The sequence below is a fragment of the Echiichthys vipera genome, assembly GCF_963691815.1.
Source record: "Echiichthys vipera genome assembly, chromosome: 5".
Classification (NCBI taxonomy): Eukaryota; Metazoa; Chordata; class Actinopteri; order Perciformes; family Trachinidae; genus Echiichthys; species Echiichthys vipera.
The window spans coordinates 22,846,281-22,860,917 of NC_139830.1; the positions used below are offsets into that span (position 1 = coordinate 22,846,281).

At 35.7% G+C, this 14,637-nt stretch overlaps 1 protein-coding gene and 1 pseudogene across 2 annotated transcripts; both read left to right on the forward strand.

Annotated features, from left to right (window-relative positions):
• Positions 1–1,777: 1,777 nt before the first annotated feature.
• Positions 1,778–10,744, forward strand: LOC310946766 (olfactory receptor 2AT4-like; the record flags this gene model as incomplete). Its single annotated transcript, XM_083913319.1, has 3 exons — positions 1,778–2,470; positions 9,269–9,383; positions 10,641–10,744. The coding sequence occupies 3 exons, from the start codon at positions 1,778–1,780 to the stop codon at positions 10,742–10,744; spliced, it is 912 nt and encodes a 303-aa protein (XP_083769445.1).
• Positions 10,745–11,668: 924 nt separating this feature from the next.
• LOC310946767 (olfactory receptor 2AT4-like) lies at positions 11,669–12,468 on the forward strand (annotated as a pseudogene). The gene has a single exon. The product of its transcript is annotated as an olfactory receptor 2AT4-like (transcript).
• The last annotated feature ends 2,169 nt before the right edge of the window (positions 12,469–14,637 follow it).

A 14,637-nucleotide genomic window follows, 5' to 3' on the forward strand; every position in this document is an offset into this window, starting at 1 on the left:
TGCTCGATCCTTCGGCTGGTCTAATTAATTAATCCGGCTAAACTCCTGGTGACTGTTAAGGGGAATTGAAGGACTTTACCCCGGGGTCCATGGAAAAAGGGACAACCTGAGACCTGATTGTATGGCTGGTATGTTCTATGCTCTCTGACCTCACAAGAAGCCAATTTAAACACTGTTTATACCCAGCAAAAAAGCTGTTTGGTTGCTATAAACAGAGTTTTAATTATTTTAATGATATTTCATGTGGGACTCTGCTACGATTATTCGGCATCACTTCATTTATTTATTTATTATCTTTTGTCTTTAGTTTTCAGTCATTTCAAGTTTACTACAGCCAATTTCATTATCCTTACAACATGTCATCCAAATTTTAGTTCACATCTTGGAATGTAAGGGGTTTAAACAAACTTGTCAAGCTAAAAGAGGCTAGGAGTAGGATCCAACAGTTACAAGCTAAAATAGTTTTTATCCAGGAGACGTACTTGACCCCTGAAGATGTAATCAAAGTGAGAGGAGGTGGCCTGATAGAGTATTTTCAGCTTCTTTCAATTCATACTCACATGGAGTAACACTGACAATTCTGTACCTTTTCATCTTATTAGAGTGAATGAAGATTGATTAGGCACATACCTCATAATTCATTATATATATATATATATATATATATATATATATATATGTGTGTGTGTATATATATAAACATCACTTGCAGTTGATGTATGTTTGTCGTTTGTTGATATACAGCAACAAATACATGCAGGTAATGAATTAGATCTGCCATCTCGCTGGTTAGGCTAGTCTCTGCTGGTTTTTTTCTTACAAATTAGAGAAGTGCAATACCAGCCTTCTTCTCCTCCCGAACGTCACAGTTTGTAACAGAAAATACATTTGCACCATGTAAGTGTCCATGTGTACAGCTTTAGGGCTACTGCTCATTATGGATGCTGTTAACAGAAAGAGTGATTATGATAGTGGGGGAAGAGATCCAGATTACAGTTTTTAAATAAAGTTTTTTTTTCCCTAAAACACTTCCACATAAAATTTCTAAATTTTCTAATTTTGTTGAATGTGCAAATGAGGCCTAAATATATCATTAAGCCTTGCTTCTGATATAGCTGTAAAATTGAAGGTTAAACTGTGCTAAATTTTCTGTTATATTTCAAAGTTTGAATACAGACTTCCGCTGTTAAAGTGAATGAAAGATATTCTGTATTAATGTTTGATATTATTGTTGAGCTGCTGCACTGTGTAGTTCCCACACTTAGAAATATGTTATTTTAAAGGTTATTTTCAGGATCAATGTTCTGTTCAAAGTCTGGCATGCTTTGGTCAGAGTTAAAGTATCATGACAACATGAGTAATTTTTAAACAATGAAAAAGTGAACCAATATGAAAAGAAACTACATGCTCAAACTCATGGGATTTGATCTGCCTAAGCTTGTAGATCTTACATCACAAGGCATAGTCTTTTTAAGAGCTGGATTAGCAGGTTACTCAGCAGTACTGTATATGCTGCCAGACTGTCAAGGTAAGCGTTAAAGGTGAAGTACTCGAAGATCATTGAGAGTTTCTCAAACAATTGCATTTATTTATTCTTTTTTAATGGATAACAGCTACATTAAAATGGTTAACAATGCAGAGAAAATGATTCATACAAAACATAAATTGGGCTTTATAATTGCTATTGATATTGTTCAAATGTTTGAGATGATGTTAAAGACTTTCATTTCACTGCCCATATTTCTTTTCAGTGTGTTAAGGAAGTTTCAACTCCATCATGCTAGAGGGAAATCAAAGCAGTGTGACTGAATTTATCCTTACTGGATTTCCTGGACTTCATCCAGAGTACCAAGGCCTTGTCTCAGCAATATTGTTCTTAGTGTATTTCTTAACTGTGACAGGCAATGTTACAATTATTCTTTTATTTGCAACCCACCACAGTCTCCATAAACCAGTGTATTACATTATTCTTAATCTGAGTGCATGTGACATGCTCTTTAGCACAACCACTTTACCTAAGATCATCAGTAAGTATTGGTTTCAATCAGGGACCATTTCATTTACTGCTTGCTTTGTCCAAATGTACTTTGTTCACTATCTCGGCACAGTGAATTCCTGTATTCTCTTCCTGATGGCCTTAGATAGGTATTTAGCAATCTGCCATCCTCTCAGATATCCCCTTCTTTTTAAAAACTCTACTATCCTAATTCTTAGTATTACAGTATGGGTGATTGCTAATGCACCTCCTTTAATGTTAGTTATTAGGGCATACCCTCTCCCTTACTGTGCTTCAAATATAATCAATCACTGCTACTGTGATCATATTGGTATAACAATTCTGGCATGCACTGACAGGGCCCCTTATGGTTTTCCTGCTTTAGTGTTTGCAATGGTAATGTTACTGGGACCTCTGGCATTCATAATATTCTCATACTGCTCTCTAATTATAGCAGTATTTAAGATATCAAATGTACAAAGTCGCATGAAAGCTCTGTCCACTTGCAGTCCTCAACTTATTATTATCTCCCTCTATTATTTACCTAGATGTTTTGTATATTTAGCCAGCAATGTTGGCATTAAATTTAGTGCTGATGTGAGAATAGTAATTATCATGTTGTATAGCCTTTTCCCCCCCATGATTAATCCACTTATATACTGCTTGAGAGCTAAAGACATGAAAGAAAGCTTGCGGAAGAAATTCAACAGAATTGCCATTTTACAAAACGCACAAGTTTTGTCTATTAGTAATTGATAAAGCAATGCATTTTTCAGTGTCTTTCTTTCTCTTATCTATCTCTGTAAGGATTGAAAAGGTTCATGAGAATATATATATATATATATATATATATATATATATATATATACTGTATATATATATATATATTGATATGGTAACAATATAATTTAGAAACCTTAATGTTATCCAAGTGAAGTGGTGGCTTCTTAAAGTGAAATTTAAGGATAGTGTTCTGGTCAGAGAATCACAGGCGATAGATAGGTCAGACTCTATAATGTCTATCTGTATCACATTCCACTATTATCTTGTTATCACTGTGATGTGATTTCTACAGGCAATTAATGCATGAACAGCATATGAGTAGGCATGTATATGGTCCTGAAATAAACGTAATAAACACAAATAAACAAACATTCAGTGTGATGGCTTTCCATTTCATTTTTTATTTGGGGGGGTTAGCAGATAAAGTTGACAAGAAATCGCCAAATCTTGAGATTTATGGCAAACTATGATGAACAGACTACACGGAGAAAGCTTTCATTTTAGAATCTTCTTATCAAGCTATTAATTGTTGGCTTAACAAGCACTATGGTCGTGTAAAACGTGTCGATGGAAATGTCGCAGTTTATGCTAAAATATTATGCATTTTTATGCTTGTTGAAGAAGTGGTACTTACTGTATATCAATTAACAATTTAATATTGAGTAACTCCATTAAATCTTAAGGCTTAATGGAGTTACTCAATATTAGACTTGGGCCAATTTACAAGTAAGACACCAATGAGAACACACACATATTAGCAACATGTAAGCTAATTAGCTTCAGTTGCCAGATATGCAACAGATATCAATTTTAGCATACAGGTTAAATATCAATCATAATGATAAACTTTATTTATATCAAGCCTTTCAAAACCAGAGTTACAGGGTGCTTCACAAATAAAAATAAGGACTTCAGTCTTATCTATGTTCAGTAGCAGAAAGTTGGAAGCCATCCAGTACTTAATTGTAGCAAAGCAGCAGTGCAAAGAATCCAGATTGCAGTCTGCATTAATTCCAGTCGATTCAATTCAATTTTATTTATAGTGCCAAATCATAACAAAAGTTAAATTAGTACACTTTACAGAGTAGTTATAGACCACACTCAATGACTTATTTATGATTTACATGGACACAGCATTTCCTCCTTAGAGTATGGTGTCAACGAAAACCATTCCTATAACAGGCAGTAACGTCGGACAGACCCAGTTCTATGGAGGACAGACATCTGTATTGACAAAATCAGCTCGTAAGCCCTAGCTGTAAGCTTTATCAAATTAGAAAGTTTTGAGTTTACTCTTAAATATGGGGACAGTGTCTGCCTCCCGAATAACATTGGGAGTCGGTTCCATAGGAGAGGAGCTTGGTAGCTGAAGGCTCTGCCTCCCATTCTACTTGAATCTGATGCCTGCAACGCATTTAAAAAAAAGCTGGCAGAGGGGCAACAAAAATACTGTGAAAGTGGAGGTTTGCTCAGCTAACACCTGACAGGTTCATTGGAAACAGGTGAGTGTCATGATTAGGTATAAAAAGAGCATCCACGAAAGGCTCAGTCATTCACAAGCAAGAATTGGACAAGGTTCACCACTTTGTTACCTGTGTGAGCAAATAGTCCAACAGTTTAAGAATGTTATCTACAGTCATCATCTACAGTCTCTTTCAGAAAAAGATTAAGAGCATCTGGGGAAATCTCTGTACTTAAGCTGCAAAGCCGAAAACCAACATTGAAAGCCTGTGACCTTCAATCCCTTAGAAGGTCACAGACAGCACTGCATTAAAAACAGACATCATTCTGTAAAGGATGTTTACCATGTGGGCTCAGCAACACTTCGGAAAACTATTGTCAGTTAACAAAGTTTGTCGATACATCTACAAGTGCAAGTTAAAACTCAAAAGCAAAAGCCGTATAACACCCAGGAACACTGTTGGATTCTCTGGGCCTGAGCTCATCTGAGATGGACTGAAACAAAGTGGAAAAGTGTGCTGTGGTCTGAAGAGTCCACATTTTAAATTGTTTTTGGAAATCACAGAGGCCTAGTCCTCCGGGGCCAAGTACCATCAAGATTGTTATTAGTGCAAAGTTCAAAAGTAAGCATATTTAATTTGGAACACAATCCCTGACTGCTCTTTTTGGGCTCCCTCCGTCTAAAAATATGCCCATTACTGCACAGCGTGTCGTGGCCTTTACCACCCTGATCACCAGAGGTACCATTCTCCTGAAATGGAAACATGTTTCTCCATCGACTCACGACAGTTGGATACGTGAAATTTTACAATGTCTATGGTTAGAGAAGTTAATGTTCTCACAGAAGGGATGTTTGACAGCATTCCACATATATTACTTAATTACTTAGTTGGTTATTGTGATTACCTCTGACACAGGTTCTTTGTTGGGATAGTGGTATTTATGTTGGGGTTTTTTTGTTTTCTTTTTCACTCTAAGGCAGACGCGTTGATGCACTATACAACTGCTGTACTTTTTCTTTTTGGCCTGCCTGCAAAATTCAATTTAAAAAAAGCCAGGATCTTTGATGGTATGGGGGTGTGTTAGTGTCCATGGCATGGGTAACTTGCAAATGTGAAGGTACCATTAATGCTGAAACGTACATACAGGTTTTGGAGCAACATATGCGGTCATCCAAGCAATGTCTTTGTAATGGACATCCTTGCTTACTTCAGCAATACAATGCCAAGCCACATTCTGCATGTGTTACAACAGCATGGCTTTGTAGAAAAAGAGTGCAGGTACTAGACTGGCCTGCCTGCAGTCCAGACCTGTATCCCATTGAAAATGTGTGGCACATTATGAAGCGAAAAATACGACAACAGAGCTGTTAAGCAGCTGAAGTCATACAGTACATCAAGCAAGAATGGGAAAGCATTCCACCTACACTTCAACAATTAGTGTCCTCAGTTCCCAAATGCTTATTCAGTGTTGTTAAAAGGAAAGGTGATGTAACACAGCCTTTAACATACCCCTGTCACACATCCCTGACTTTTTCTCTAGAAGGATCTAGATTAAGATTTAAATGTTTCCAGGTTTTGTTTTATCACCAAATACCTACAAAAGGGAAGACTTTATTATGTTCCTTACCTGACTTTTATCTTTAATGCTAATTAGTAAATGCCAACATGCTAAACTAAGCGACCAATGTAAACACTTTAGCCCCATGTAGTTTAAATTATTCCAGACTAACATCTTGTAAACCCAAACCACAACAGATGCGGCTATGGTGGCCTGGATAAATATATGTACAAGAAATGTACATACCTATTCATGTTGTGTTCCAGAACAGTTAACCATCAGAAAGTTTTGTCATGGATGCAGAGTGACATGTTTGTTTTAGGATTATGACACAGCATCACAAATGAGTTCCAAAAGGAAGCTCATTAGTGTCTCATGTGTGTAATTAAAGTGCATGTTCGAGTGCAGGCCTCTCTGTGTGTGTCTTTGTCCCTTAGTGAATTGTCATCTCAAAACAGTCTTATGCAATGGTGTTTTCCCCAGAATGTACTTTACAGGTCCCAAACAATGTGTTTGAAATAACATATGTTGAACCAATTCCTTTAAAAAAAAATTAAAAAAAAGAAATTATTTTGTGAGCATCAAATCTTCAATTTGTAATTTACACAAGAACTGGCTTCTGAATTAAGTTCCATAGATTTGGGAAAGGCAAAATAGGAGTTCTGTTTAAATGCTTGGAAGAAAATGAAGGACATAACTCTACAGCTTACTGTTATTATAAATGTTGATATTAAAAACTTTTTGTATTTATCGAGTGGGTATAAGAGACAGTGTTTTGCCTAGGCAAATGTAAATGAAAAATAAAGTTTATGTAAAGACCCTTGTGTCTCAGATTCCTACTGGTGATGTGTGCAGTATAATGTAGACAGGTATGTGTAAGGCTCTAAACATCATCACAAGAATCTTGAACTGGATTCCACATTTTACGTGAAGCTTGTAGAAAGAAATCAACATTGGTGTTGCATGAGAAGCATTTTGGACTGCTTGTAAGCAATCAAGGGAAGTTTTGCTAAAGCAGGTGTAAAGGGAATTGCAATAGTAAAGACGGGATGGAATGAATACATACATAGTCTTTATTTCAGCCAGGGAGCCAAGGACCTGAGTTTAGCAATAACTATTAACAATGAATTGTTTATCAGCTGGTAAAACAAAAAAAAACTATTTGTAGGGGTGAATGATTTGGAAAAAAGTATTTAATTGGGATTATTTTTGACTGATATTGCGACTGCGATATGATTCACAACATTGGAGGTAATGATAATTTTTACATCATTAATCTAATTTCCAATTTAAAATACATTAAAATGACAATGTTTCTTGAGTGCTCATACTAAACAATTTGATGTAAGAAATTTACAGTTGACTTTTCGTGTCACATGGGATGTGAACAAATTTTGCATCTTCTACTCCTCTGATTATGTTTTTGATAACAATTAATTGTTCACCCCTAATTTACATGTTGGTAAAAAAAAAAAAATTATGAATAGTAGATTTAACAGAGTAGGAAAAAATATTCTTTACTTTCTATCTGAAAGTCATTGCTTTCTAGAAAAGCAACACACCCTTATATTTGTAACCAGCAAGTCTTTGAAATGTTGTAATTGATTGACTCATTGACTTATTGCAAGCTATAATTAATCAACTCTATAAGTGGAAAATACATTCTGATGAAAGGACTCACGGTGGCCTTCAGTTGCAACTTAAAATAGTTTGTGTGCTTTTGTTCCATTAACCACTGGGGATATTAACACTCCATCCTCAGTGTCAATTCTGGTACACAGTGGGATTTGGTTCAAATTCAACTGTTAACTCCTTTGTGAATTATAATCTGTTAGTATTATTAAATTAATTAATTAATGGTTCCTCCAATTAACCGTCATGAGGTGAGTGTTCCTTGCTATGCATAGACAGTATTTCCTCAACAACCAATTCAATGTTAATGACTATGTTAGTCAGAAATGTACGGTATTAATATCAGAGAAAAATGGGTTGTTATGTTCTCTTGATAGTAACTGATGAATGTATTTTCTTCATTATAAGATACAACTGCCATTCATGTGGCTTAGAGAATAAGTATGACACATTATTAGTGATCCACATTGAAAACAATGGATATGGACATTAATCACAAGGCATAGTCTTTTTATGAGCTGAATTAGTGAGAAAGGTATTATAAATGTATAGTCAACTAAAGTCTGATAATAAGAGTGAATCACAATTTGATTTATTGTTGTATTTTAATTGAGTCATTATTATGACATTTTTGACAGTACAGACAATAAATCATATGTCAGCTAAAGCTAATATGTGTATGATAAATATACTATTAATAATCTTAGATAGTTTTAACATGATCTGGATTTGGGAGCAGATCATTTATGGAAAATCTGGTTATATGAGCAAATCAAAGTTTTATTTTAAATTGTTTCATAATTATTTTTTATTTTTTGCAAACTGTTATTCCTAAACTGTGTCCTAAAATAAGGTTGAGTCCGTATACTACCAGTAATTGACACATTTGATCAGAAAGGTATTGGTGCATAGTGCACACAGAGCCCTCCCCAAATGCGTCATTACTCTGTGTGCTAAAAAGTGTTTATAAGATGCCATGTAGAATTGCAGATGCACTGTAGCTTTGATTGTCAGGACAGGGACTTATCGCCTCAAATGCGATAGAAACACAGCTAGATCCTAAAGACTTAATGATGATTAATGACCAAATTCCTTTTTAGAGATCATTTCTCACAAAATTTAAGTGCAAAAATTAAAATAATGAATACGAACATTACAACGCTCAAAGACTTTGTTATACTGGGATTCTTAGGACTTGACCCATTATATTATGGACATGTGTCTGTTCTTCTATTTTTCACCTACTTCGTTATTCTGGTTGGAAATATTTTTATTTTAGTTTTTGTTGGATTTGAGAAGCAGCTTTATAAGCCAACATATCTGATCTTTTGTCATCTGGCAATGAATGATTTGTTGTTTGGGACGGTGACCTTACCAAAAATGATATCCAGATATTGGTGGGATGACAACATAATATCTTTTGGTGCCTGCTTCACTCAGATGTATTTTGTTCATTCCTTGGGAGCAATTCATTCTCTTCTTCTGCTTATTATGGCCATCGATCGTTTTATTGCAGTTTTTTTTCCATTCAAATATCCTGTTCTAATTACAAACAACATTATTTCTATGGCTTGTGGGTTGTCATGGATTGGGACATTTCTTAGGATGTTAGCAGTTGTATGTCATGCCTTAACCTTGACGTATTGTAATTCTTCTAACATAATTGCACAATGTTATTGTGACCACATTTCAATAACAAACCTGGCATGTGGTGGAGATTTAGAATATGTTAAGGCTGTTGCTGTATGTCTTGCAATGCTAAGTCTCTTACTTCCACTTTCATTTATATTATTTTCATATATTTCCATTTTTGTAGTTTTTTTGAGAAAAACAAACACAGAGGGACGATACAAGACCTTATCAACTTGTACACCACAGTTATTAATTTCTTGTCTGTATTACCTGCCAAGATGTTTTGTTTATCTTGCTAATGCCACAGGATTCTCCTTCAGTTTGGACATCAGAATATTATTGATTTTGTTGTACAGTCTTCTTCCTTGTGCTGTTAATCCAATCATATATTGCTTCAAAACCAAAGATATTAAAGACATTATCATGAAGAGATTAAAAAATGCCAAAATTGGGATTAAGTAGTACATACATGTTAATTAAATCGTTGCCATATCTCTGTATAGCAAATGAAAAATGTTTGTCAATTTATACCACCTCCCTTTTAGAGGGATTGAGATTGCAAGCATATGCTACATGTACTCCTCGTGGGGCAGAAGAAATTTGGTTTTAAACACATTCTGTTCTGCTAAATAAATTAAAATGCATTGTTTGACCTGTACAAAGTTACTTAAAATGGAAATGGGAAAAAGTAACATGATCCATCTTGCATTCACATAAAATAACAATGTTGTATTTGAAATACCACAGTTTGCTTTACTTTTGTTTACATTTACTGCATGCTTCTTTCACATGTTGATATATTTCAATGAGCCTGATTAAAATGAGCAAATTACATTTTCATCAAAAAGTTGTTGGACTTAATTTTAAATAATTATTTTCAGCATTTAAATGTCAGATCAAGTCAACTTAGGTATATTACAATACAATACACTCCTAAAGGATTTTCAGCATGTGAGCTAGATTAAGATATAGCAAGATGTGTCGGAGTGAGTGAGAGGAAACTGTGTCTGATAAAGGCACAAAGGCAACACAATAAAAAAACATCACTTCGCCCGCACATCTTTATCAGTACAGTCGGGGGGATCCGGAATAGTCGACTATTCAGCGATTCGATTCGAGGAACCTGATTCGACAGCCAATCTCACTGTCAAATCATCGCAAATCACCCTATCTGGGCACCAGAAATACAACAGCCTGCTACTGTTTAATCATCAGCATCATTTTTAATTTTTTTGGCAGTTTTTCAAGCCTTTATTGGGAAATTGGGTGAGCGAGAGAGAGAGAGAGAGGATGAGACATGCAGCAAAGGGCTGCAGGTCTCTGCCTCGAAGACCTTCAGCCTCTTTACATGGGGAAACTGCTCTAAACACTGTGCCACCGGCTGCCCCATAATTTAATCTGAATATTTGCCCATTTGTTGTTTTTCATTATAGACGTTCAATTCTGACACAGCCCTGTGAAAGTGAAACAACAGTTCTAAATATATCGTCAGCTATTGTCATAGAAATATAAAAATAATACACATTCATGTTATAACAACAAACGCGTTTTATAAGATGCCCCTATCAATAATCAGAAATCACATCTCTAAGTAACCCTCTGCCTTACACGTGTGACAGCGCAGCGCTGGACTCACATGCAGCCGCCACTGTCTGCGCTATGTCCATAGCTTTTTCATGAGGAAAAAAAACTACACTATACTAAACAATAGGCAAGACTTGACATATCAAATTCGACTTTGAACATTTTTAGGACACCCCTACAGTACAGAGTATCAGCCTGTTAAACTATAATACAGAGATCAAACCATGACACATAATGGATCAAGATGAATTTAAACCTTGAATCCTGAAGTAAATGTTCTATTAATAGGAGGTGTCATTTTTCAATTTTGAACAATTTAAGACAATAGTTCAGAAGGTGGGAAATCCGAGTTTGAAGCCCGAAGTAGGATAAGTTTGGGAGCCCTGCTTCACTATGGATAGACAGATTCATAATACCAGCTAATGTTTGCAATTATTACCCTTATGCATATTATTTGTACCTATGTCAACATGACAGGCTGCAGTTACTGTATTTGATTGCTTAGCACCTTGGGCTTCACGTTGCTAGTGCTGCAGCACCCTAATGGTCAGCACAGAGGGGCCTAGTGACCAGCACACAGTAGGTGCACAGGGGCAGCAGTGGTCAGGTCATGTTTTAACACCAAGGGGCCTGTTGGGCTTTAAACTGAATGTGCTGAGGGTCTGTGGGGCATTAGTTAGAAGTTAGTTTTTGCAAATGTGTTCCTCAAGTTGAACTTGTGTTTACTCACATCATGATCCTTTGAGGAAATATCAGGTCTGACTTGATAAAAGGCTGATATTACCTGGCATCCAGATATTGTAATGTGTTTTTGGATTCTGAACTCCAATCTGGAAAGTAAGAGCTATATTCAGAAGGAGCATCAGAGCTATATATGTACATTTTGGCAGTGATTTTCAGATATTTTGCATCATTTTAAATAGTTGGGTTTTTGATTGGTTTGCTCTGTTAAATTGCATGGTATGTTGGTAGTATAATCTGCAATTTAAATTTTAAAGATTCTTAGAATAAACTCAAATTATGATCGGCAATTTAACAAGAATGAGAGGCTTTTTCTTCCTTGGATTCCCTGTACTTTCACCACAATACTATGGACCTGTGTCAGTTCTGCTTTTTTTTCATCTACCTAGCTATTGCAATAGGAAATATTTTCATTTTAGCACTTGGTGTTCATGAGAAGTCCCTGCAAAAACCAACATATCTGGTGTTTTGTCACCTGGCACTGAATGACTTAAAATTCGGCACTGTGACGCTCATTATTTAGGATCAGTAACCTATTTTATTTTATTGGAAATGGCCCTTGATCGATTTATTGCAATATGTATTCCTCTACGTTAACAGGCCCTAAACACAAACAACATCATATCTGCACTCTGTGGGTTTGCGTGGTTCATACCTCTGCCTTCGATGGTAGCTGTTGTACTCCATGTCCTCACTTTACCTTTCTGTAAATCAAATGTTATTGGTCAGTGCAACTGTGACCACATTTCTATAACAAGCCAGGCATGTGGTGAGGATGTTAAAATAGGTGCAGTCACTTCTCTGTGTAGCCATGTTTTGTCTTTTGCTTCCTCTTACATCTTGTTTTCATATGTTTTCATATGTTTCCATTATTGTGGTTATTTTGAAAAGGTCCAATGTGGCAGGCCACACAAGAACCTTGTCAACTTGTACCCCACATACAGTGGTCATACAGTCTTGTTCCTACTGCTGTTAATCCAATCATATATTGTTTTAAGCACATGCTGATAAAGAGGCTGAAGAAAACTAAAATTGGAATGAAGATAAAATTTTCACATGAATGTGAAGCTGACAAATGAGATGGATTTCATACATGTATAAAATTGCCCAAATAATTCTAAACCATGGTTGAGCCAGTGCTTTAAATTACATGTATACTATGTTGTAATGTTGTTTTTAATCACTTCACTTTTTTGCTTGTTCTGCCAGTTCATTAAAATATGATTATGACATTATTATTACAATCATCCAAGGTTTAAATATACATTGTGACTGGTAGCTTATCCCTTCCCTTGAGGCCATAATACCATATAAACTAACATAATTAGCATTATTTGTTCATTAAGACTGGTTTAAATATGTGTAACTGTTGTATAATTTTGTTTTACTCCTCCAGTGTTTGATTAACTTTCCCTGTTGGACTACATCGCTTTGGGATCAACACAGATGCTGCTGCATGCCGTGTAGGCTACTATGTCTGCAGCAAGCTCTGAAAAATGCTGTGTTTTGAAGTTTAGAAAGAATGAAGGATGCTACAAGGTCCAATGACATCATATATAATAAGCCACCTTTGGTAGAGAAAGGTGCTGGTTTGGTTCAGCCAGCAGCTCCTTTAAGACTTAAAGTGGCTCTGATAACTTTATAAGTACAATGAAACTTTAATAACACTTTTATTTTTGATAAGTAATTCATGCTAATAGTGAAGTGAGCCGCAGCACACACCAGACGGCTTGGTTATACTGTTATATGTTTAACTTATGCCTGAACAGGTGTTTTGATAAGGTATTAAATGCTAAATTTAGCAATGGTCCCTGGTGCAGATGTAAGTGGAATAAAACCTTTGTGAGTAAAAAGCTGATACTTTATTAGCTTACTACTCTTTTCAACAGGCCTAAACATGTATAAATAAAGGGATATTTCAATCTGCTCTGTCTGCATGCAGTGTGCTGCGGCTTACTTTACTATCAGCATTAATCACGCATCAAAAATAACAGTGCCATTAAAGTTTTATCGTACTTCTTACGTTATTAGTGCCACAATGCAGTCTCTCATCCACTGCCATATAACACACAATGTTGTCAGACCTTGTAGCATCCTTCATTCTTTCTAAACTTCAAAACAGTATTTTTCAGAGTTTGCTGCAGAGATAGTAGCCTACACTGCATGCAGCAGCGTCTGTGTTGATAATAGAGTAAAAGGCTTACCTTTTTCTCTTATTTATTCTTTATGTGACTTGTTTTCACTGTTGCATTATAAGCGGAAAATGCATGTCAAACATGCCAAAAAGTTCCACCTTTTACTGCCTTAAGAGTAAGAGTCTGAAGAGTAACACACACTGACAGCACTGTAATGTCTGTCAAATCACTCACATTCATGGTTTTTTATGTAAGATGTATCTTGATGCATGTGATAAGAGATATTTCATAGCACCAATATCTAAATGTGTTCAGAACATGGAAAACAAATCTTAAACACTTGATCTTCCAAAGGAACTGACCATACTAAATGCCATTGTCACAAAATAATCCTTAACTATGAGCTCCACTCACTGGTGACTGAGAGCACTAATCTCAGCCATGATTATTTGCTAGTTAAATGCTTACTGAATGACTGTGAAAGCCACAATCATAAGCAATCCTTATGTTATGTGATTAACCATAAGTAAAAAGAACTTGTATAGGCTGAATTTTTTAATTAACCAAATGTAATGTAAAGCCTAATGATGCACATCGAGTATATTTGAACAATGCTTTGAAAAATAAATTAAGTAATTGTAAATCGTTGAATTGAACAAATGATTGAAATTGTGATTCATAATTTTCACCTCTATAGTGCTCATCAACTTTCCAGAAACATTTGCTCCCAGATCAGCACAGTACCTCAGAACTGTACCTTGAGTACTTGGTCTCTCTGTCCTGTGTATCTGGTCTGTTTTATGGGCACTGATTTATGTGTCATGACAGAATACTGCCACTAAATACTTTCCATGGTGGTGATGGAGTGGAAACTATAGCATTTTACTCTACTCATTATGTGTAAACACTGATTCTAATAAGAATGGGTTTAACTCATTTGGGAATATGACCCTTTGGGATCTATCGGTTTACAAAAATATAGTATCAACAAAACTGCTGAGTACATATTGGATGTCACAACAGTGAGATGTTGCATTATGCACAGAGAGGCAGAGCTCTAAGTTTTACGGGGTAAGGTTTACACTTTATATCCAGAAAACAGGAAATTACACT